The sequence below is a fragment of the Pleuronectes platessa genome, chromosome 18, assembly GCF_947347685.1.
Source record: "Pleuronectes platessa chromosome 18, fPlePla1.1, whole genome shotgun sequence".
Taxonomy (NCBI): Eukaryota; Metazoa; Chordata; class Actinopteri; order Pleuronectiformes; family Pleuronectidae; genus Pleuronectes; species Pleuronectes platessa.
In genome coordinates this window covers 8273191-8298885 of record NC_070643.1, presented here as the reverse complement: position 1 = coordinate 8298885, position 25695 = coordinate 8273191, and the positions used below count along the sequence as shown (strand labels likewise).

Genomic DNA, 25695 nt, shown 5'->3' with positions numbered 1-25695 from the left:
TTGTATCAGACAGCCAGACACTGATCGGTGGGGTCAACATTTCAGTTAAGTTTCTCCATTGCATCAAAGCTGATAATACAGATGTGTGTTTTCAGGCAACTTCAAAGTAGCAGTTATCATAATCACTATCAAGAAGAGGACATGCAGTCAACATAGTTTACAGTATGACCATGAATACCACATGCTTTGGGGATACTGGGTTTGTCGCGTCATGTGGTTGCCTGAAATGACAAATCACTGTATTTCAAGAATATGAATTACGCATCTGTCCTTAAAGCAACACTACGTAACTTTACCTCATAGACTGTACGATGCATCTCCACTTCCTCCCACTATCCAGAAATGAAGCCAAAATATCCCTGATAGAAACGCTGCCATGTTGTGCATTTCGAGCCAGAGTCTGCGCAGTGGCGATTTTGGGATGAAGCCGCAGCGACGAGGTCCGGCTGTTACACTTGCTTTACCAATCTTTAGTCATTATCGGCTGTCAGATTTATAGCAACCAAATAACCAATTAAAACCTATCTTACCGGCTAAAATGTACTCCTGGACATACATCAGTGTGATGAGAATGACCTCAAATGACTGAAACCATCATTGAGAAAAATGTATTTGAGGTGTAATTTTGTTTTTAGATGGTCCATGTGCCCTCCACTAACATGGAGGAGGCAGCACCCTCATCGGCCACATGTGGTGATTAGTTCTACATGGCTCCATATCCGTGCCATAGAGAAAAAATGTACTGAACTGAAACACAACTGAGGGGGGAATACTCCTAATGATTGCCAGCTTTCTGAACCAGAAGAGTTGCCGCTATAACAAATACACCAAACTAGTATAGAAGATATGCTTCGATAACTTCTAGGTCTATTTAGCTGATCTACAGATCAGGTTTACTCTTGAACCTGCTGGGCCTGATTCTTGCCATTCAAGATGAGTTAAGCATCAGTAAAGCACCTCGCAGGAGATCGAACCCGCTCACCTAAGTTACATATAGAGCCAAAACAGGCATTAAGGGTAAGGAGTGGTTATGAAGGCAGCACCATTCTCCATGTTCCAAGTCATTGTACCATCAAACTCTCTTTGAAACTGCTATGTAATGGTGAAGAAAGATGTGATAAGTGTTGCTTTAAGAGGGACAGACAGCTTCCAAGCTCTGTAGCATTTTTTTTAGGTTGAACCTACAGCTATTAAGCGGACAACCTTCCTTTAGCCTCATAGTCTTTGTTATCTGGCTCTTAAACCAAATTGTTCCCTAGAGGCGCCATTAACAGGCAATAGCCAACTCCAATAATTTCATTTTCTGCTGTTTCAACCCGTATTTCCGCTTTCCTCACCTCCTCATCTAACTGAACCAACTCACCAGAGACATGACATCATAACAACATTTCTTCTACTTCCTCCCTTTCTGTCGTAAACGCAATGAAACAAACACCCACGGGCCACTCTTACAACCTTATAACGTAGACTTTTTGTGTGGCCCTTTGAGGCAGGTCAGAAAAATGTGTTAAGGGGCCATGTCCAGTTCAACCAGGAGGAAGGGCACCAAAATGCATGCACAGTGAAACCTGGAGTTCAATCTGTGTTAGGGGATTGATTATACCCCTTTTTTCTGTGTCTTTGCTCCTTTTTAACTACTTTGTACTACTTTCACTGCCAGAACTTGTATCCTGCAGAGACTCTAACATCGATTCCCATCGTAAGCTGCTGAGACAAAGCTGTCTCTGTTGTGCAGAGGATTCCCCTCTGTGGGTTTCACAGCTGAGTATCAACCTGGAGCCTCTCCCTCTTCTCTACAAAATTAGAATATGCTATGTTTTTTTTCTCTGACCTCATTTCTCTTTCTCTCTCACCTGCTGCTACACACTTCCTATGTTACAAAATTTGGACTGCGGAATGAAAAGTTTTGTTCTTTTTCCGTGCTGTCGATTACTCGACTTGGTTACTTGGTTCTTAGAAATATGTTTCTAGGGAGTGAAGAGACGGTTGAGATTTGTTAGTTTCTTTTTAATGTCGTTTCATTGTTGTGTGCTGTTTGAGAAATTGTAAGAGAGAAGTAGTTGGTGCAAAAAGAATGTGTCTGTTGCCGGACAAAGGCCGGTCCGGAATGATAATGCTGGTCCGAGAGAGCTGGGCTTATCCCACCCGGCAGTATGGATTTCCTGCCCGCAGCCTCCTTTCAGTCACATATCGCACATGCACACACACACACACACACACACAAAGAGGCCAGTGACAGAAGGTTTTTGTTGCTGTTGCTATATTTTGTTTATTTTGTTTATGTTATATCTATATTTTTGTTTCTTTATGTGCTCATGGTATTGTTTGAGTAGATCGTCTCAAAGCCTCCAAAGTCCCTGAGCATGATTCTTATCAGCAGCCGCTGCATCAGCACCTTATGTCAGCTATAAAAAATGGTGCACATATTATAATATTACAAAAAACCACCTGAACAGTGCGGTTTCAAAAAAATGGAAATCAGACAGCTTTCCGAGTGTGAATTACATTATTATGCACATGCTGTTAGTTACTTTGTGCTTTTTTACAGTTACTGATTGACAATAGGATATTATAAACTCTGATCTGTTAAAAACTTGTCAGACCGATTTATAGACATTCATGCTCCTCAGAGGATGAATCGTAATGACTTAAGTGATCCATTTACTGTTCCTAATTGTTGAAAATTAAAGGTAAATGTCTTGACATGTACTGGATTGTAATGCATTTTGTTGCAAACATTCATGATCCCCACAATCTGAATGGTTATAAACTCTATAAACAGATTCTGCGTGTGAATATGCAGAAAGCTAAATTAAGATTTTCAGGCCCGAAGCATTTTGGTTTCCGTTTCTAGTCTAACCAATCACATTTGAGCAGGCTTTGGTTGTCCGCAGGTCACTAACTTCTTACTGTGCTTGTTATGTTTTGGAGTTCAGTCTGTTTGAGCTTGTTTTGGACAGTGGTATTTTTACGTATTCTGCAACATTTATTATTTATGCATGGCGAGATTCTGCATACCTCTATAATCATGGATCCATAAATAAACATAATCCCAGATTGTCTGTGTTACTTCACAAATTATATAGAATTTTGTTTCGATAAGAACTTGACTTATGCTGTCTCTTATTCTACAACTATATTTTTTCGTGGCCATCTTCAAAAAAAGAGAAATTCTTTGTAGTCGTCTCCCTGGAAAAGGAGCATGGGTGTGCATGTAAACATAGCCAGTGGATGTAGAAAGAGAAAACCAGAGGAAAACCGGGCAGGGGAGGACTGGTGATAAATTCCCCAGTAGGCTCACAGTGTTCTGGTGGTTACTGGTTTTTGTAACTTACTACACGCACACACACACACATACACATACACCACCATAAACTACACTTATGGCCAATTGACGAGAAATATTTTCCTCCAATCGCACAAGCCGTCCACAATAAACTGGTCCATAGTCTGAAATTTGTCCCCAAAAGTTGGTCAGACACAGAAACACACACGTTAACACAGACACGCTACAGCTTCCTTGCAGACATACTGTGGGTGGCTGTTTTCTATTGTATCGCCATGGAAACGCGTAAAACATTTCAATGTGTTCAGCATGAGTGAACTAAACCATGACTCATTCCGACCCCTCCCAGCACACATACAGTATGGATTCCCCCACCTCAAACACACACACGCACGCAAACACACACGTTAACATTTAAATCCTTGGGTGATAAAAGCAATCTGGCACATGAATCTGATTTGACACAATATTTAGTGTATTAAGTAAACTCTCTCCACATGTGTTAACTCACTCTTGGCTGAAGATGATGCTTAAGATTCTCCTTTCTGTTGAGATACAATGAGGGGCTGTACTGAAGAGCACTGACTGCGTTTCATGTACCTGAAGGATGAAGGCCATTAAAGTGGCAGCATGAGAACCACATGGTTTTTTTCTTTTCTAAACTCTGAGTGACAGTGATATCTTGAGGTCCCGTGCCTGAATTAGCCCAGGAGTCCCAGCAGACAGGTAATGAGTCTGTCTCATGTCCCGGGCTAAATGTAGAAGACTATAAGTGAAGTAGACCTTGTTAATACAGTGCAAGAGTTATATAACATATCACATACGCAACTAAGAAGTTACATGTGAGCTTTGGGGTTGTAAATGATGGCTGGGGCTGAGAGAAACAAGGTGAATTACAACTGAGGTAGATACCTCCGCTAAGGAGTAACATTTTCACCCTTGTCTGTTTATTTGTTTATCAGTTGGATAACCAAAAAAACACTAGGCCGAATTCCACAAAACTTGGTGGAAGAATGGGGTGTGGTCCAAGAAAGATTCTGTGACATTTTGGGGTGGATCTGGACGAAGGGGGAAATCCCAGAATTCCCCCTCCTCACCAAAATAAGGAATTTTTAGGAAACAGATTTCTTTGAGTTTGTGAAACGTTGTGCTGCTTGCTTATCTTCATGGGACTGTTGGGCCTGGATGGAGATATGCTGCTTTGACTTTTTTTTTCACTTTTGCCACATTATACAATGCCGTGCTGTTCCATTGGCCTATAGAATGAAAGTATAGGTTGGATGTAGGCGGTCGTTGCTAATTGACACTCGGTATTGGGGGTGTGTCTGAGTCTGCGCCCTCGAGGCTCTGACTCCTCCACCCCTTGCTTCACCCTCCTCTCCCCTCCCCATTCAGACCAGATAAGCTAGTCCTACGACACACATGCACGAACACATGCAAGACACATGCCGGTGTCTAACCCCCACTCACCCACCTACACACACATATATATACAGTGATGCTACTGGCCCCCATCACAAGTGAATTTGCAAAAATCCTCTTCAGATGTTGACAGTGAGTGCAGCTGAGACTTGAAGGTAACTGGCCCCCATGTGACTCGCCGTAGCTGTCAGTCTAATTGTGTGTGTGTCATTACTAACAAGGGGTTTCAGGTTTCCACCTGGCCACACAGTGACAGGAAAGAGCCACTCCCTTTTGTCTGCAGAAAAGTGCTGAACCTCTTCACCTTTGCCAGACCACCTACTAACACTGGACTTTACAGTAGTTTCTCAGGGATATTTGTCTCTCAGGCCTGCTGTCTTCTATCGTCTTATAATATGGAACCACTGATCCAAGGTGTGTATTTTTCCTCCCCAGCTGCCTGGAGGATTGGATGCCCAGGGGTTCCCCTCCTGAGGGAGCCTGAGATGACTGCACCTGACCCCCGGAAAGGAGGCTATAAGAAAAGACGAAAATGAAATACTAAATCCCAGCTGTTTGGAGCGGGAGGAGAAGCGCAGCCAGCACCGGAATGGACTACCTCACTGCTAACAGCTCTGTGAGAGGTGGGACGAGAGGCTGTCTCTCATACAGAGGGAGGGACTGCCTGTGCAGAGAGCATGGAGCTTCATTCACTCTGCCAAACACACATACATACACACACACACACATACACACATGCTCCACAAGGCTGTTCTCAGGCTGAGAGAAAAGAGGGGAGCAGCAGAGAAGAAGACAGCTCGTTCGCTGAGTAAGTCGTTTGCATGTCTGAACATTTCACAGCGCATTTGTTGCTCCTTTTGTTAACATGTAGAGAAATGCTTGTGTTCATCTGTGTTCTTTGTAATTATGTCTTTAAAAAAGTTAAGAGTTTGCATTTTGTGTGTTTTCCACTACTAGTTTTATTGAATGAAGCTTGTTTCTATTCTCTAACTCATCCGTACACACTTTTCTGCTGATGTGAACCACATGTCACACATGCAAGCACACACACACACACACACACACACACACACACACACACACACACACACACACACACACACACACACAGACACACACACACACACACACACACACACACACACACACACACACACACACACGCATAGACTCTGCAGAGGTCCAGCTCTCCACCCTGGGGCTTCTCCTCTACAAACACAAAAATGAGAGAATAGGAAGACAGAGAGTGGGGGCGGATAAGTGAAGGGGAAACTTTAGTCGGACAATGTGGGAATGCTCATGGTTTTGTTACATTGTTAACACTCAGGCTGGGTAATGTTCTGTTTATCCTGACATTTCTTTTACCTTGTTATTTCTTTATAATCCTATGTGAGTTTGACTTATTCTCCTTACTCAAGCATATGACCTGATTTGATACGATCTGTCCTTGTCTTTGTCACCTTCAATACATGTATGTCCTTTAACATGTCAAGCGCCCTTGGGTCCTTTAAAAAGTGCTATGAACAATTAAATGATTATTATTATTATTATTATTATTATTATTATTATTATTATTATTATTATTATTATTATTATTATTATTATTATTATTTTTATTATTATTATTATTATTGTTATTAAATATCCTCCTTTTCACATCTGGTTCTTACTTACTAATGTCACCCTGTCCTTCTGGTTTAAATTTCCACCCTAATTTTCTATTTTTCACATCTCACACTGTCTGAATCTGCTGATCTCATTGTTGTCCCAGGTGGTGACAGACAGCATCAACAGAGACCCTGAGCGAGCCGAAGAGGGACAAGAGGGGTTGATCAAACCCCTTCAAGGGGAAGGGGAGATTCTGTAACCTGTTTCTGACAGAAGAGCCAAATTGATTTAAGTGGAGGGACCAGGCTTGAGCTCCCAGGACTTTCCTCCAGGATGTCCCGGAGGAGGTCTACAGGTGACCTGGTACCCAAGGACGTCACTGAGATCTTAGCAAGGGAGGCGAGAGCTCAGCGTGGTAAGAGGAAGCCTGGAAGCTCCCTGGGGCAGGCCTTCAGTTGGTTAAAGGGGAGTCGAAGGAAGAAGACCGTCAGCAATGGACTGAGTCGAACTGTTACTGGTGTGACAGAGGCCAAACTGGGACTTCAGAATCAAGACCCTGCAAAAGGTGAGAGCATCACGGGTTTAAAACATTTTTGACACCCTGACATATACAAAAGACTTCAATGTTTGACTATTGAAGGTTTATTAAAAGTTGAGGGTATGAATTAGATTACATTTAAAGGACTTTCTGTTCTTGAACATATTTACGAATACAAGGGACATTTTAAGTGTGAATCTAATTTTTTTTAAAATATAATTAAATCATTAGTACTGCACATAGAAAATGTTCTTACACTAACAATGGACCCTCTATTCTCTGGGATGTTTTCATCATCTCGAGGTTTAACCACAACAGGCAAATAAAGACACTGTATACAGCTGACCCAGAACCAGACATAAGCATAGTGGATCATTTAGCAGCTAAAGGGTCAGGTATATTCCCTCAAGGCATGGTGGAGACAAAAACTGAGCCAAAAAGAGAAAGAAATGGGCAAAAATGTGCAAAGAGGCTATTGTTGCCTCATGTCCGTTGGATGTTCTAATACAGTTGTGTTATACATTCAGCATAACTGAGTTAGCTAAAGATATTTCAGTGTGTTCACTTCTTGTTGTGAAAAAGGAAATCAATAGAAAATCTGCCTAAAATCATCAAGAGTGTCTGTTTCTGTCCTAAATAAGCAACACACAAGTTCTGTCAGGCTGGATACTACTCATCCGGTTGGCTGAGGTTGGCTTTGGAGCCACAGTCTGTTGTTTGGCATCTCTCATGTGTAATTCTGTCTTGTTTGGTCTGTCGGGATCATGTGATGTTCTAAAGAAATGTGTTGACTTTTGGATTAAGATGGTAAAGTTAAGAGAGATTTGGTTATCATCGGGACATCGCTCTGTCCGTTGATAACCTGGGAACAGTGACATACACACACGTCGACTGCTACAGGGGTCTAATCCCCTTTTTCTGTCAACTGATGCGTTTGCTTGGTCGGCAGCACAGAGATTACCCACAGTCCCCATTTCCTGTTTTTGTTCCACCTCTAAAGCCATCCCTTTCTCCTCTGTCATTGTATGTGCGTGAGTGTGTGTGTGTTACTGTAGTAACTATCCAGCAACTCTTGGCAATCCAGATTCACAGTCTTTTTTGGGTTGATTTCCTTTGGGGTTTTTATGCTCGTTCGGCCTAAAGGCCACTTCCATAATCCCTTATTATGCCTTGCACTGTGGTTTTGTAATGTCTATGGTGAGCAACAAACACTAGATGGGAAACAAACAGTGACTCCAATTGAAACCAAAGATTAACTAGTAGTGGGGCTAATAATTCCCCAGAAGAAGATGTGGTCAAAGGCTGCTGGTAAGAATGTGTGGGAACCATGATTTTCCCATTTTAAGACAGACGGGGACCACAGTCCCACACAAAACCCAGCACGTGATGGAGCTCGAAAATTGACCATGACAGAGTAAAAGGATGAGTTTTTTGCTCATTCCCTGTATTTGCTGTATTTTAGATTTCATGTTTCACATCTGGCAAGTGTATTGGGCTAGTTTGTTGGCTGATAATCATTAGCAATTGGTAATATTACGGCACATAGGATTAATATCCGTTAAGAGAACCCTGAGATACCCTAGCAACATTTCCAGGGTGTACCCCGGCTCTCGCACAATGTCAGCTGGGATTGGTTCCAGCCCCTACTTGACCCTCTAAGAATAAGATGATGAATGGATGGATGAAACGAAACAAACACAAAGTAGCATTATAGAAAATGCCTCCGGACTACCATAAACACTATCCTGTGAAATGCAATTACCCGGTTCGATTTAAATAGCTTCAGCATATCTGGAGGGATGGATGGATGGATGGATGGCTGGATTAATGGAAGGTACTATGGCAGGATAACCTCTCTCCAGGAAAATCTCAAATGTAGCCGTAGACCACTGAGTGGAACAATCGAAATTAACTTGCTGTCTACGTGCACAGGAGCCCTGAGGAGTCTCATCTTCCTCTCACAAAAGAAGCAATCGTTGTATGACAGAGTGATTTGTTCCTTAAAACATCCTCAGCTGGTGTTTTCTTTCACACCTCTGTGAACAAATGAGATTGTCTTGTTTTCTGTGTGGCGCTTTGTCTCCTCTAGAGAAAGTAAGGGAAGCCTGTTTTTCCCAGCAGTAAATAATTAGAGCATTGCACCTTTACTGTCTTGTCGCTGCTGCGGTCCATACTTCCTGAACCCGCTGGGTGACTTTACCAACCTGACAAGACAAATGATTAGTATGTGCACAGACACACACTCCAGACGCCTAGACAGTATATGTATTCATACAGGTCCTCATACATCAGCTTGTCTAACTGCTGGCTTACACAACCGTACTGTGTTTTTTGGCTTGTGATTTAATTTCAGTCCAACTTAGGTTTAAAATACTGTCCATCCCGCAAACAGTTAGCACAGCTACAAATGGAAAGAAAATACTTGTTGAGTACTTTGACATTTATTCAGTTGGAAAGCAAAATATGGTTTGTAGTGACATGAAGCTCCTTATACCAGTTGCACCTTTTTGTACTTAAAATATACCTGACATCCAGAGTACACATCTTTGTGTTGACCCCAAATGGTTAACACTCATGCTACCTTTACTGTAATGTCTTTGTTGTTGGTTTTACCTTGACTGTGTCATTCCTGCTTGACGGGCTCAGATCTGCTCCTCTGTGATCCATCAGTCAGCTTTATTTTACAGAGATTCCTCCTCTGTAAAAAAAAATAATAACACTCTTTGATGTGCTGAATTCCTGTGAGCTGTGTATTAGAGTGGTGTGTGTGTGTGTGTGTGTGTGTGTGTGTGTGTGTGTGTGTGTGTGTGTGTTTCAAGGTCTTTTAGAGTGTGTGTGCGAGCGTGGCAGCCTGGATGCCAGATTGGGCCTAGAGTTATGCGATGAAGAGGAGAGATTACAACGAATCACAAAGCCCCATTCAGCCTTGAGAGGACTCTTTGGGAACAGTCTCTCAATGGTTTTTTTAATTAGAGAGACTTCAGAGCGTGCACCCACAGAACACACACACACATACACACACATATCTTTCTCTCTCTGTCTCAGGTTTTTGCAATCCTTGCCTATCCATTACCTCATATTACTGTTTTTGATTTTCTCCTCAGATTGCTTAACGTCCTCTGTTCAGCACTAGTGTGGGTGTGTGTTGTCTTCACTGCCTATTATCCTGTAATCAGCGTGTGTTTATAGTTGTGTGTGAGTGGACGTCTGTACTGCTGTGTGTGAGGGTGTGGGACCGAGTGCTACCCTGTATCAGAGGGTATCTCTGTTTGTGGGTGTCAACGTCATATTGCTGGGCTTAGGGCGGCGCCAACACTCATTACATCACCTCCACACACACAAACACACACACACACACACACACACACACACACACAATCAAACGCGTTTAGAACTGCTGCAACTACCTGCTTTGTCCGGCACAGTGCATCTTTGGACCGGCTGTTTGAGCGCTGAGGTCATTTTGCGCAATCCCCAGGATTCCACCATGTGTGTCTGTGTGTGTAGTCATTGTTTTAATGTGTGTAGTCATTGTGTGAAGCCAAGTGTATGTTTGTGGAGAATTCTTTAAACTGCGTCACAAATGTAGGCCTTGTAAATGTTTGTAAAGAATCCGAACTGTGTTTGTATGTGTGTGTGTGTGTGTGTATGTGTGTGTGGGTGGGTGTTGCTGTGTGTGTGTGTGCCACATCACAAAACATAGTCAGGGTCTGTGAATTCACAAACTGTAATGCAGATTACAGACCAAGCAAAGTAATTGAAGAGCAAACATCTCATTACACAGAACATTGTGTACAGCCTTAGCTCTATTACAGGCCACAACGAAGGGGTACTTTACTGCAATAGGTAGTGAGTGGAGGGCAAAGAAAAGACATGTCACAGAGAGGGTGGAGTGTGAAAGTTTAATGCAACCCCACAATTTCCCCCTGCGAACATCATTCACCACTCTCTCTCTCTCTCTCTCTCTCTCTCTCTCTCTCTCTCTCTCTCTCTCTCTCTCTCTCTCTCTCTCTCTCTCTCTCTCTCTCACACACACAACACACACACTTTCGATGGGTGAGGTAATTTTACCTGGGTAAGCGGATACCTCCGAACCCTCATCCATCACCGCAGACCTAAAGCCATGCCGGTGAGGTAAACGTCTCCCAGGCAACGGCATTGTGAAGAGCATGTAGCTGTGGGAGCAGCACCGCGAGGCAACAATGGAGTCTGACTGTGATGTTGGAGTGAAACATTAATAGTCTTACAGCCGAGAAGCTCGAAGGGATAAAAAAGATGGAGATAACATCGGAAGAATGGGAAAGTCTAATAAGAGCTGAAGTCTCAACCCATGTGTTAATCCAATTTAATTTCACCATCATGATAAAAACACCCCATAGACACACGCCACGTCGGCCACTCATTGGAACCAGACAGACGGCGGTTCGATCCCCGGCTCCTCCGGTCTCCGTTCCAAAGTGTCCTTGGGCAAGATACTGAACCCCAAGCTGCCCCTGCCAATGGATAAATTGTGTTTGATACTGAAATGCTGCAGATAGAAGCTCTGTATGAATGTGTCCCTGCATCGGTGAACCCAACTTGCACTGCAAAGTGCCTTGAGTGGCCGATAAGACTAGAAAAGCGCCATACAAATCGATTAACCATGGTAGGTTCCACTGGAAAATCACTGTTATATGAGAGTGTGAGATCATCCATTATGATACTATGTTATGTCATCTGTGTCGTAGCTACGAGTTTATTATTCATAGCTTATTATAATGTTTTTAAACATCATTTTAATACAGTGTTTTACAGTATCATGCCCACTTACCCTTTAAGCTCATGCAAATTATACATAGCATGGACACATATAGGCGTCCCCTCAATGACTTGTGATCAAAATCCAGATATTGTTTATGGAATAAGAGATAATTGGTTGTTTTATCGGACATGGAGTTTGTTTGATGTGGCGAGGACGCAGCTGGAAGACATCAGCGTGGGACTGAGGGAGTGGGAGTCTGTATACACAGCGATATACAACTGATGTACCCTCAGGACTGTGTCTGTGTGTGTGTGTGTGTGTACATGTGTGGCTGTGTGTGTGTGTGTGGCTTCTGTTATGTAACACGCTGTAATAGATACACCTGTTGAACGCTGTTTACCTGATCCAGCTGTGTGTTCCCCCTTTCGGACTTTTTTCCACTTGAAGAGAAGAATAGACCAGACGATGACAAAGCGGCTCAGGAATTCAGTGAGACTCCAGTTAAGTGACACTTGGAGCCATATATGCTCTGCTAACTGGAGCTCGGTTAAACAACTTGGGACGTTGATCAATGTCCCTTCATCTGGTGCTTGGTTCTGATGCAATTCCACATTATGAGTGATCATCTGGATAAACCTCTCACAGCCTCAGTAAACGTTAACAGTGTAAACTTACAGTGTATTCGGCAGACAGCAGAGACTCAGTGACTTTAAGCCAAGTTGCACACACGCCATCCCATCGGCCCCCCAACACACACCATGTTCACAAAGCTCCCACCCTCAGAAAATAATTAAGAAGACTTAAAAAAATTGATTAATCTGTCACCTTTTGCTGATTGATCAATCTTTAAGTAGATTTTTTCTTAACATGTTTATCCCAGGCTCCTGAAGTCTAGAAGAAAATCTTCATGTTTCTTATTTTTTACAGTCAGCAGCCACAAACTTTGGAATGAGGTGCAGTTATTTTTTTTTTTTTTAAGTGTTTCCAAATTAAGTTTTGCACTAATACATGTATCATCCTTTTAATAATGAATTATAATGAATTAAGATGGAGAATAATCCGACTGATCTACGGTGGATATTTGGACTACTACTACTGATAATATTCATATTAATAATAATGATAATGGAAAAAAAACATGATTCAACTTTGCTATAGCGGTTAGCCTTTAGTTTGGCCGACATATTCCATCTTTTTTTTTTAACATAAAATATTAACCAGGAGGACAGACAGTGACAAAAACTCAACATAATTTTCCAAGTATTCAGCAGAAAATTTGCTGCATTCCACAAAACTCTTTACATTTTTTAAAACAGCACCTAAACGTAATTAAACATTCATTATTTTCTTGCCTGTAGGTGGCGTGCTTATGTCTGCATCTCTCTTCTTGCCAGTAGCTTTTACAAGACAGCAGCTCCATAGTGACATGTTATCGACTGGCCATGGCTCTGAGTGCTCTTAGGTTGTTGTTTTTATTGTGCTAGCAGATTGCTGCCACAAGATGGGAGTGGCTGTGAATGTGAGGATTTAACTGTGAAGACTTCTACCGACGCTAACAGACCTGATCAAGGTCATACAGGTCAACCTATAACTACTAGTGATTTTTTTAAACAGACCTATTCTTAGACCTCCTTGACACACACACACACGCACACGCACACGCACACACACACACACACTCACACTCACACAAACCAATAAATGTACAACCAGAAACATTTAGAAAGACAGATTCTCTAATCCTGTCTTGCGGCCCTGGTAATGGTCACCCCAGACAACCAATTTCCCTGACTGCTATTCCCTGATGCTGGCATTCCGCCCGACTAATGTCCTCAAACGTATGCATGCGTGCAGACACACACACTTATACACACACTCTTTCCACTCTCCAGTGAGTCGCCTGCAGCTTTCAAATCCTCAATACTCTCGACGATGACACACACTTTGATCACACATGTATTTAAATGTATCTAGGGCAAGTTTGACACGTTGCGTCGCAGCCCGTAGGTGACGGCAGGGTACAGCGCATGCAGCAGACACACACACACACACACAGATGCTCACACACTAAGTGCACTCTCACAGCTCTATGACAGATGAGATAGCGGGCTCGGAGTACTCCAGCAGCACAAATGTAATGGGTGTGGTTCTGTTGAGGCTGCATTAGGAGGCAATATCTCTCTGGGCATTTTAATGTGCAGATCATTTTACTCTTTACAGTGAGGAGCTGGAGGGATATCATGCCCTCACATCTTTGTCTCGCTCACATACCTTTATAAACACACTGTCACCGTAAGAATTCGTATTCATACTGTGGAAAGTCCCGGTAACTCCCCCTGCTCTCAAGACACCGAATTGATTTCTGTTCGTGAAAAAAGAAAAAAGAAACGAGGGATTATAAATTCTTCACCCAGCAGCCTGGGAGCTCTCCCCTTCCTCACTGCCCACCCCTTCAGTCAGTAAATCTGCTTTTTATTGGAGGCTCTTTTTTTTTTACTGCTTCTCTCCACACATCACAGGGGTATAGGGGATAGCGGGGCGGGAGGAAACGTGCTCTTGGGGGGGGGGGGGGGGGGGGGGGACCATGAGGAGAAGCGTGTGGTTTCGTTTTCCTGCTTTTCATCATCACTCTCCCTTCCTCCTCTCATTCTCTGCCAAGATGGACTCTCAGTTTCACGTGATGTGATGCTGATGGGGTTCATATCATTTCTCCTCTTCCATATGTCTCTCTCTCTCTCTCTCTCTCTCTCCGACCTCCTTCTGGATGGCTGCTATCGATCCACAAGCTCTGCGAGTGGTGTCACCGACTCTGAGTGATGGCAAAGGTCCTGATATCGCCAGTGCGGGACATACCCTGCCCAGTCCTCATGGTGTGCAGGTTCATCACTGTTAAATATGATCATTTAGAAAGGTTAGAGAGATGGACACAAGGAAGATGACTTACAGTAAAGATTCTGGGGTTGTTGGCTCTCTTGCTGTCTTTGTCCCACATTACTGTGCGTGGCTCTATTTAACATAAGTAATGTTGCCTCTCTGGAATCCCCCCCCCATCACCTCTTTTTCTGTAACTCCACCCTCTGGCCCAGGGTCTGTATTTCCATTAAGCAGCTGGAACGTTTACATCTCAAAACAAGCTTTGATCTGCCTGACCAGTCAACTGGCATGTACCCTGCTCTGTTTTGTGTATGTGTACATTCATAAGAGTGTGTGTGTTGTGTGGAGTTTCAAATGTGGGGTTGCACCTGTGAAGTTCAGCTGAATTATTGAGTATCCCTTCGCTGTTCTTAGTTTCCACTCTTGCCAGTACCTCAGTGTTTATTTCTGCTTTCTGTCACTCATTCCTGCGCATAAACACCGCTGATTATACTGCACTGTGTGTGTGTGTTTGTCTGTGTGTGTGTGTATGTGTGTGTGTCTGTGTGTGTGTGTGTGTGTGTGCGACAGAGGAATCTGTGTTATCTCCATCACCACATTTCGTTGACAGGATCTGTCAGCATGTGCTCAACAAAGGTTTGCAATAAAGACGATCACTGCTCGCTCAAAGAGCAAAATAGGGGAAGTGCATGACTAAAGTGTGCCAGTAACCATTCAGGAACAATGTGTGAAACATGTGATGAAGAAGATGAGTGTGTGTTAGTCTTCTTAAGAATTTGTACCCGTCTTCAAGAGTGAATATACACTGTGTGAACGCTCAGTCTTGGAGCACAGCAATCACAGAGGAAGAGAGTGGGAGGGGCACACACACACACGCACACACTGACACACACACACACACATACATGCATGCACATACTTGGTATAGTGAGCTTGTCAGTGCCGGATGCTGCCGTTGCCTCAGCAGCTGGATGTACAAGTGTGTCAGCTCGGAGAACAGGACTGCCTACAGAGTTTGTCTTGCATTTTCTTGTTTTGGATCTGTGTGTGTGTTTGTGTGTGTGTGTGATAGCGTTAAAGGCGGAGTGTATTTTCTTTATAGGAATGGTGTCAGTGGGTCTTTAGCACGCCTAGACGATACCAAGGTGTGTGTGTGTGTCAGCAGGAGTGAAGGAGCAGGAATGATTTGACCACAGGGATCCAGAAGCGAATTATTGACTCTGACTCAGGGAGTGTTTCCATACTGGAGAGCGATGGACTGTGAGCAGTTCTAAAGAGAAGGAATATAGATGTAATGTTACCAGACGACGTGATGACAGAGCCCCTTTAGGGGCTTCAGGACTGCCCCGGGATGGGGAACAGCATCCAGAAGAAGAAGAAGAAGAAGAAGGCAGAGACAGAGATAAACTTCTCTGCACCCCCCACCCCGAACCCTGTCCAGGGAAAAGCAAAAGACTCCTGGCGGTTTGGACGTCAAGAGAAACTGAAAACAGGTAAGAGGAGCTCAGGATGTGCAGAGGGGATTTGGAGATCATGTCAAAAATGCTCATTTAAAGTCCTGTGCTGGAAAAACAGAGATTATGTACAAGATAGACGATTGTTCAAAGAGGAGACGTTTTACTTGTTTGTGAGACTTGACTTGAGTGAGGAGTTCTAGCTATGTGGTCTGCTGTGTGTGTGTGTGTGTGTGTGTGTGTGTGTGTGTGCATGTGAGTGAGTTCCTACAGTAAGCTGTTTAGATGCAGAGGGACAATTTTCCAAAGCTGACTTTACCTTAGTCAGCTTCAAGGTTTCCTGCGTATTGCACAACTGTGCAGAAGAGGGTTGTGTGTGTGTGTGTGTGTGAGTGTGTGTGTGTGTGTGTGTGTGTGTGTGTGTGTGAGTGTGTGTGTGTTTGTGCGTGTAAGACCGATTTTTCTCTTGTTTTCGTTCTAGTTATTTCTTTCTCCTTCTGACGGATGAGAATGGAAACAGAGGATTTTAATTTAGGACATTTTCTGAATATGTCTTTTTTCGCAGCTCCCCCCCAAACCTCCCTCCACCTCAGGGATACAGTGTGTGTTCCTCTGTTGCTCTGAGTGGGGTTATTATTTTATGATTCTCTGACTTGTTATTGCCCGACCACTGTACCTGCAGGGGAAAACCAAGCGCTCTCCCACGCTGATCCTTGTCTCTGTTAACAGTCCCTGAAGCAGCAAAAAACACCTGAATAACAGGTTGAACACAAGCTCACAATGACACAGACAGATGGTCAGATAACACTGTGCTACTGAGATTTGTCTCTCTCAATATGATTGTTGATATTTCCTTTTTTGTCCTGCCCATACCAAGGACAACTTTAATCTTCCTTTTGTTATTGTGCATCTACTTTCACTTTGTGTAAATTTTACTCAAACATTACAATTTCTTACTGCTGCTTGGTCAAAGACTGATTACTAATTAACATCCGCCCATTCCTTATCTATACTTCTTCTCCTTTGAAGGTTTCAGGGGGGCCCGGGGCGAGAGGCAGGGTTCATTCTGGGCAGGTCACCAGCGAATCATAGAGCTGACATATAGAGACAAACATCCATCCACACATACGGACAATTTTGAATTGAATTAAATTGCAAACTCTGACTAATTCTAACCAATAACCTTCTTACTCTGACATTGAAAGTGTTAACCGACCGTGCTAAAAGACTCATAAACACCCAGTAGAAAATATTCCTTGGGAACACATGGTTTAAGTTTGATTTTAATTACATACACAAAATCCAAAAAAGCTGAGTCAGTGTGTTTGCTTCAGGCGGGAAATTTATAAATCATTTGTTGGTAAAATACATCTGACAAACTGATGCTGAAAGAGCAACTTGTTCACAGACATCTGTGTTTCCTCCCCTCGTCAGACGGCCGCCATCTGGCCACGAGGCCATTAGTCAGAGCTGGTGCATTAGAATATTACCAAAGGAATTTATCTGCTTACAGTCAGAAGACAGCAGGAAACATGACTGACATTAGCTGGAGCTAAACAGCAATAACAATCAGGCCGAGTTCAATTCATGCAAGATTTCCATTTGACTGAAATTAGTTCCTGGTTACCATGGAAACAGTTGGCCCCATTGAATCGTTAGGGCTGTATGTTAATTGTAGTCTTATGGTTAGATAGCATTTGTGTGTGTTGGTGTGTTGGTGTGTGTGTGTTTGTGTGTTTATGTTGAAAAAAAGATGGTGGGTGCTCATAGTAGATAATTGTTGTGTGAGCGTACACACATCTTGAACTACTTCTCTCTCAGGGTGGTCGATGGCCGTGCGGGTGTGCGTGCAGCCGCCGTCTTCTGTTCTCCCGAATTCACCGACTCATTCATCGGGAGTTTATTCAGAAACCTGGGGTGTGAACGCATTCCCACATTCCAGACAATTTCCGCACGCATGGGCGCACATCCTGCACACAAACACACAACTTTGCACAGCATCACAAAATGTAGCTCAATGAGGCTTTTTTCAAGATGACTGTCCCAAAGGAGAGCCAGATTGAGTTAGAGAGGAGTGCAATGTGTTGAATAGCTTTGTACACATGTTCAGGTGGCTGCCACTCTGATCTAAGCTGACTTCATGTCGGCTTTATTTATGTCCCAGTAAATCGTAGGTAATGGATTAGAGGCAACAAGAAACCAGCACGTACACGGTCTCTGTGCTGCAGCAGGATGAAGCGTGATCTACTTTCCTGAAATACTATGTGTCACCTCTGTGGTTTTGGTCACACCAAACCAGATCCCCTGCCTGGTGTCCTTCACGACACCTGAGGGGTTCTTCATGTTGAGGACACTTCACAGACTGAGAGACAACTGGACGTCACACATGAGCTGCATCTCTTTATCTGTTTTCCCCTCAAGGTCATCCATGGGAGTGTTTTGTTCATTATCTCACTTCTCCTATTGGCTTTTGCTTGGTCACTGACCAGCTCATCTTACAAGAGGATGCTATTACCCAAATGCATATGTTGTATTGAAGGTCAAAATAGCTGCTAAATAATTTTCTTTCAGTTGACTATAAGATGAATCACGGAATTGCTCTAGCTGTAGCTGCTCAGAACTCCAATCAGGATACATTTCCCTATTGGCCACTGCAAATGTGACTTTGACGCTTTAAAATGTTTCAATTTGAACTTTTTTTGACCTGGCATAATTACACTAACAAGTCAAGAATCAATTAGCGCTGGATGCGTCTCACACAAACTGTTAAAAGGCACAATATGCTGTGTGGCTGAGACGCTGCCAGCTGAGCTTGAATGTCTCAAAGACGCCTATTCATCTGGTGATGTGAGCACAGAGTGGCTACAGTGGAGATCAGCTCAGTATGAACTCACTTTACTGCATCCACAGGTGCTCAGTGACACACACCCACAGACACACACACACACACACACACACACACACACACACACACACACACACACACACACACACACACAATAGCACACACAGGCTCTCCCTGCTGACATCCTTTCATTCCTTGGCTCTTTTGAAGTTTTATAAAATCATGCATTGCAGCTGACGGGTCTCCAGATGTTTCATCTTACCTTCTTATAACTGTCCACCCTGCCTCATGGTTTTCATCACTGGGCTGTCTGGCCCAGTGCATCGAAATAAGCAGTCAAGTCAGAATGATCCCACTAATGAACCAATATTACTATGAACTAGAATTATTAGTTCACATATTGTTGAAATCAGGTCTTTCCTCCCTTCTTCTCATTCCTCTGAACTCCCCTCTGTGCCCTGACCTTTATCTCTTTGACCTTGGATCATTGGCTTGTAATTTATCTACCAGCATTCCGAAAGGAAGATATTTGCATTTGGACACAGCGAGATTTACACGGGCTGCGGAAAAAATGGGGAAGAAATTGTGGCTTTGTGGGCTGTGAATGATTCGGTGGGTGAGGGAAAATGAAGACTGATGACAGAATTAGAGAGGGATGATGGGAGCAAGGTGAGTTTACTTGAGAGAATACAATAGAAAGAGAAGAAAGAGACATGAGCGGGTTGTGTGGGGCTCCATATTATTCAAGACCAAGGCTGCCAGCGGATTTCCAACCCAGTTTTCATTAGGGCTGTCTCGTGCAGGGTGTGATGTCCCGTATTCCATTATTCTGCTGCTGGATACGGCTCGCCTAAGCCTTTTGATCTTTCTATAAGCGGGGCTAAGACGCTCCTCTTTTTGGTCTTTCGTTTGAAGATCCCATTTAGCGTGTGCAACTGACAAAGTCATGAGCTCCCCACAGAGAGCTTAGGCGACACACAGCTGGATAAAGGGGGGATGATTTTTCGCCTCTGCTATCTATACCTCGCCCCGTTACGTCTTCCATCCCCGATCTAACATGTTCTGATGCTGTTGCTCTTTGTGCAGCTCACTGCTCTCCTCCCCTTTGTACTGCATGCATCCTCCCTTCTTTTCCTTTCCTTTCTACTCTCTTTCCTCCCGAAAGACACGCAACATAAGGAGGAATGAGTGAGTGTTTCCTTAACCGACCTCTGCATTTATACGTTTCCCTTTCTAATTTCTCCTTTCTCTGTGCTGGCAGCTAAGTACGGAGTCCTCAGTCTGTTTAAAGCCTGTGAAAAATCCTGTCATTCATCCTGCCTCTCCTCCTTCCTGTGACATTAGGGTTTCTCAGGACCTCAAGGGCAGCGCAGCCTGCCTGTTTTAATTGTCGTCGTCAATTTTTCACCTATAACATCATGTTCTGGCCCGTTGCGCCAAACTGTCGCACCGAAAGTGTTCTTTGAAGATGAAGGGAAGATCATTATCTCACGCCTCTGTCCTGTCCTCTCCTGCCCTCCAGCAGTGGGAACTTTAGTTTTCGTCCTCTTTAAATGAAAGGGCGATTTTGGCAGCATGCAATTGTGGTTCGTCTGCATGCTCTTGTCCTAAATGTAGCATCGGAAATGTTTGAGTCATCGGGGGGGCATCTCTGAAACACTTTAAAGTTAGGATCATTCCATCTATACGATCCACAGCCCGTTGGCAAGTCTGATGCATGTAGAAACAAAGTGTAGTATTTGTCAGTTTGCAGTTTTATGACCCAGATTTACCTTAAGCTGCCACTGGTAAGGAATTCCTGTTTTGAAGATCAGGGCTGAGCTCATTATTCATCTTTTAAAAGTATCCAGTTACCACCTGAGGCAGTTATCCAGTTAACACCTCATTATCTTATTTTCTTTCACCATAACCCTCAGATTAATTAAAGCTGCATTAGCAAAATAAAATTCTAGAAGCAATGGATCAAATGACTCTGCTCAACCCTCTCAGCTCATTGCTTTGATTCACACACTTTCCTGCAGCAGCTGTTTTCAGGGAAAAGTTATAATAAAGTATTAGTATTTGCCAACCATTCAATGTAGCTTTAAGTCTAAGAAGTGCATCTGGAATGAATTATTCCAATATTATGTGACGGGGAAAGTAATTAACTCTTTTGTTGTGTTAAAGTTGTTTCCCTGGACTTTGTGTTTGACCAACAAACATTTCATGTATGATTTCAACACAACAGTGGACATGACCATGTGTACAAGCGATGTCGCTGCTCAAATCTCCTGCAGCCTCAGCGTATCGGAGTGATCTCACCGTCTACAGTATTAAAAGGACTCAGTGTTTGGACTGCTGTGTACTGGGGCTCAGTCCAGTGGCTTCCTGCATCACCAGCAAAATTGAATTAAAGCACCTAATCATACCATTAAACATCACATACACAGAGAGAGAGACAGAGAGAGAGAGAGACCTGTTTGTGACCTTTCTATTCAAAGGTGAATATTTCAATTATAGACATGGCTTGGATTTGATGTTTATCATTTTCGAAATAAGGACAAACTCCTCTTTTATTGCTCTCGGCAGGCTTCTCTTCCCCACACCACTGTGTCCAATCTGTAATTTGAAGCTTGTGACAGTCGTAGCTAAGCATGTCCTTCCTGCTGATGGACAAGAAAGTGATATCAAGCCTCGGATTAAACTTCACTGAAACTGAGTTATCCCTCCGTCAAAGGGGCTTTTATTCTGGCACTGATCAAAATAAATCTGGTTTGATAGGCTGCTATAATCACTTTCTGATGCAGATGCTGGCTCAGATTAGAGAGCCAGGAGTGAAACATCATGATTGGGTGAACTTTGCCATAAAATCAGGGGTGTTTACAAAAAATTCACCAGTGACGCAACAAAAATATTTATAAATTATTACTAAAGATGTTTTCCCTAAAAGCATCACGTTTATCAATGTCAAAAAGCTCCAGAATGAGCATTTAATCAGCAGTAAAAGCCTCACGTGTATCCCATATTCAACACTGGAATTCTTTCAGGTTTATTAGCTGCAGCTTTTGATGTAGAATCAGATGTGTAGCTGTATTGTCACACATGTGAAATAAATAACTGCCGACCTCTTAAATAATTAATAAATAGGAATAGGAACTTTGGACTCGAGGAAGGGACAATAACTTTATCATCTTAAACCTGTGCAGCCTCTTGTTTTGACACTCAAATTGTTAACTAGTAATCCAAATCATTTCTAACCTGAATCTTTTTCTCGCAAAGCATTGTTTACAAACACTGTATCTCTGATCATCATTTTTCAAGATCAAACTCTTTTTTGGGGCCAATACAGAACCTCCCGTATATAATACTGTATAATCGCTTCACCAGCTTTTACCTATAGATGAAGAGTAAGTAGACGCACATTTCAAATGGATTCGTCAGCATATACATGCAATCAATCAGTATAATGCTTTGGGGATTTTTGCCAGCCACATCTATCATTAGACTCATTAACTTTACATCTTACTGATTTCAGGAGACGTTGGACTCATGTAGGCAAAGAGGCCACACTGGCGAGCCGTGTGTCTGTGCCAAGCAGATGGTGCCGAGCCGGAGCCAGAGCCCGCCTCTTTTTTTGTTCTCCAACATTTGGCTGCAAGTTTACTCGAACACACTGTCGTCTTTTCACACGAATTTACAAGTGTTTTCAGACTGATTCAGTCAAAATAGTTTAGTCTTGTTTACGGAAGAGAGGCTCAGGGTTTAGTTCACTGGCCGCGCATAATGGGATTTCGCTGAGGAAGAGTGGCGAGGAAGAGTGCAACACAAATGAAGGCGCACATTTGCCAGAACAAGTTGTTGTTTTCTGTGGGCAGGACAAGAACATGCACGACCCGCGCACACTCACACACAGCTCTCAATCACTTTAACTCACTTACACACACTGTAGCACTTATATCAACACAAACGCTAATACTGTCACTGCTTGTGTGTGTGTGTGTGTGTTTGTGTGTACTTTGTATTGAAAACAGACTACTTCTGTTCAGGCCTAATGTGTCTGGCGTGATTTGGATGACACACACGGTCAAACAAACTCAGAGTTGTCACTTTGACTCCTCGCTTGTGCCTTCCCACTCAGAACTCAGCAGACATATTGTTTTCATCTGAACTCTGCTCCTCCCTTCACATCAGCATATTTGATAATGATGATGATGATGATGATGATGATGAGGATGATGAGGATGATGAAAAGCATCAACATTTCCATGGTGACAGAGCAAACACTTCACTCTGGATGCTCAGTTATATTTTCCATTGTTAAACAGCTTCTATATCCAGTCCCCAGTGTCCCAGCAGTAAGTGGTTGAGTCACAAGAGATTATTCCATTAGAGTTAACTGAGCCCATGTATAGACAAGAACAAGGGATGATTGTGTCACAGAGAAGACCACGTCTGGAAGTCTCTACAATCTCAAGAGATTTGTCTGAAAACATGTTGCTCACAAGGAAAGTCAAATATAAACATACAATATACATACGTTCTGATTGGCTGATTTGGCCACACCAGAATGTGTCATTTTGTATTTGTATTATTATAAATTAGAAAAGGTCCAGGAGGTTTAGAGTTGTAACAGGTGCTAAACATGAGAGTTTTCTTTTCTCATCCTTGTCTTCATCTCAGTGGTAGATTATGGTGATAATCCGGGCCTCATCGTTCTGCCAATTATAAAGTGACAGCCAGGTAATGGTTAGCTTAGTTTAGCTTAAAGACTGAAAGACAGGGAAGTCATAACCCACGGTAAAAGCACAATTTTTCAATTTTGATCACAAATTAAATAAATTAGATCAAATATGTTAAGTTTCAATCTGATATTAAAAATGGATTTGGTTATTTTTGGACACAGTCAGATTAGCTGGGTAAGCTATTAGTCTTCTCAAGTTTGGTGAGAAAGTGAAAAAGAAAATTTCCCCAAATTCCAATCAATTTCCTGAAATCACAGACCACAATGTGACCTACTGCAAAACTTAGACTTGAAACCATATAGAGCAAGAACTTTTTTATTATGCTGAGATTTTCCTGTGTGTCTGAAATGCTTCAGTTCCAACCAGCTGACTGACATTTCTGTAAAGGGATGTATAGGTCCGACAGGGGAATCAGACTTCAGGGCATCAGGCCTGTCCAGTCCTGTCCTGCTTGGAGATGAGCTTGTGCAGGAACTGTAGGTCTCTCATTAACTCATCAATCATCCTAAATGAGCCCATAAACCATTAGGGAGACAGGGTCTCATATAACCTGCAGCACTTTCTATTTTCAGCTGTTGCCTGTGGACTCTACATCTTCCTGTTGCACAAAAAACAGCTTCACAAACCATGTTGGTGTTGCATAAATAAATGTATTGTGTTTGTTTTAGATACATATTAGAAACACTTTCTTAATGAGTGGAGATTCTTTTTTTTTTCTGTCTGTTTGCTTTACACTCTTTCTGGCAGTTTTGTCTGCAAGCCTTTGTATCTCCCAGTACCCTCTAATTTCCCAGGGTCACCCAGGGGACTCATGCTCACTCCCACACACCAGTTGGCAACAAATAATCGTATTATCTTGTTTTGAGTCTGTTTATGGATGCACTGGACAGTGGGTCAACTGTGTCTTCCCTGTGAGGCATCCATATCTGTGCGACTGTTTACAGAGCCCTCAGCTTGGCTTTCAGAAAGCTTTTAAGTTGGGACGACAAGCATCAAAAAACGGCTCATCTTCCTCCAGGAAAAATACCCACAATCCCCTTATCATGTTGTGAGAGGGAAGAAGGAGAGAGACAGGGTGAGAGATGGATAATTACAAAAAGAGTGACTGTTGCTATTTTTAATCGCAGTGCTGCAGCAGCTAAGTTTAGCTTTGTGTTTGTGTGTCATTGCAGAGTGTAAGCTCGGGTTTACAACCTGCTCCAGGTCAGGGCCAAGAACTACAGGAAGTACAGAACTGATCTCTGTTGAAGAAATGAGACACCCGGTTAGGTTAGGTTAGGTTTGGACGTTATCGCCAAACCTCTTTAATCTCTTCTTTCCAAGTCAACAATTTTTTTATCTGCATCTTCTATGGGTATGACACCTGTTTTCCATCCTTCGAAATTTGTATTATTTTCAGTTTTGCGTCAGTCGTAGGTTAGAAACGTCATCAACACACCAATTGCTCACTAACAATTTCATGCTGTTTTCTTTGGGGCTGGCCAGAAAAGTGCATGAGTGAAAGCAGTTATACGGTAAATCTAAACCATCACCAGTTTAAATTATGCTCTATGCAGCTCTGCAATGACCCGTCCAGGGTGTACCCCATCTCTCACCGAATATCAGCTGGGAATGGCTCCAGCCCCCTACATCCTCCCCATTAATAAGCAGTATAGGTAATGAGTGGATGAATGCAGTGATGTTTTAAACAGCACCAACAACTGTACCACTTCTTATTCTGTATTGGGATCAGTTGTCTCATGTTCCGCATCACTGTGATACTTCACCATAACCGTGATACAGGATACGTGAAATATTCCACTGGCTGCGTACATGGAGGATGGAGGTTAGCCTGCATCCTGCACCACCCGGTTAATACTACACCACCCACTGTAGAGAGGCTCGTAAGTCAAGTCCACCACGGCAGTCATAGAATACAAATCAGGGGAGAAGCAATGAGCTGAATAATGGTACCTGTTTGTGTGTGTGCGTGTGTGTGCGTGTGTGTGCGTGTGTTTGGTGATTGGAGGTTTATTGCTGGTCACATTTTAACCCTCTCTTCCTGCACCATGGCAGCTTCATTACCTCTGTCTACTGCAGGGATGGAAAGAGCGACTGGGAGAGAAAGAAACTGCGACAAATCACCAGTGGTCAGCAGACAAAGACACGGCTGTTTATCTACTGATATCACTACAGATGCTGGTGTCTAAACCCATTTTAAATATTG

The 25695-nt window shown here is 43.0% G+C and overlaps 1 protein-coding gene across 4 annotated transcripts in view; it reads left to right on the top strand.

Moving 5' to 3' along the window:
* Positions 1-5387: 5387 nt before the first annotated feature.
* kiaa1522 (KIAA1522 ortholog) overlaps positions 5388-25695 on the top strand; it is a 34344-nt gene continuing 14036 nt past the window's right edge. For 2 of the 4 annotated variants that reach the window (XM_053446171.1, XM_053446168.1), the window contains exons 1-2: positions 5388-5516; positions 6480-6881. In XM_053446171.1, coding sequence (XP_053302146.1) covers positions 6650-6881 — 232 coding nt within the window. In that variant the 5' untranslated portion in view covers positions 5388-5516; positions 6480-6649. Of the gene's footprint in view, positions 5517-6479; positions 6882-15287; positions 15963-25695 lie in introns of those variants that run through there. The other 2 variants (XM_053446170.1, XM_053446169.1) reach the window with 2 other exon arrangements.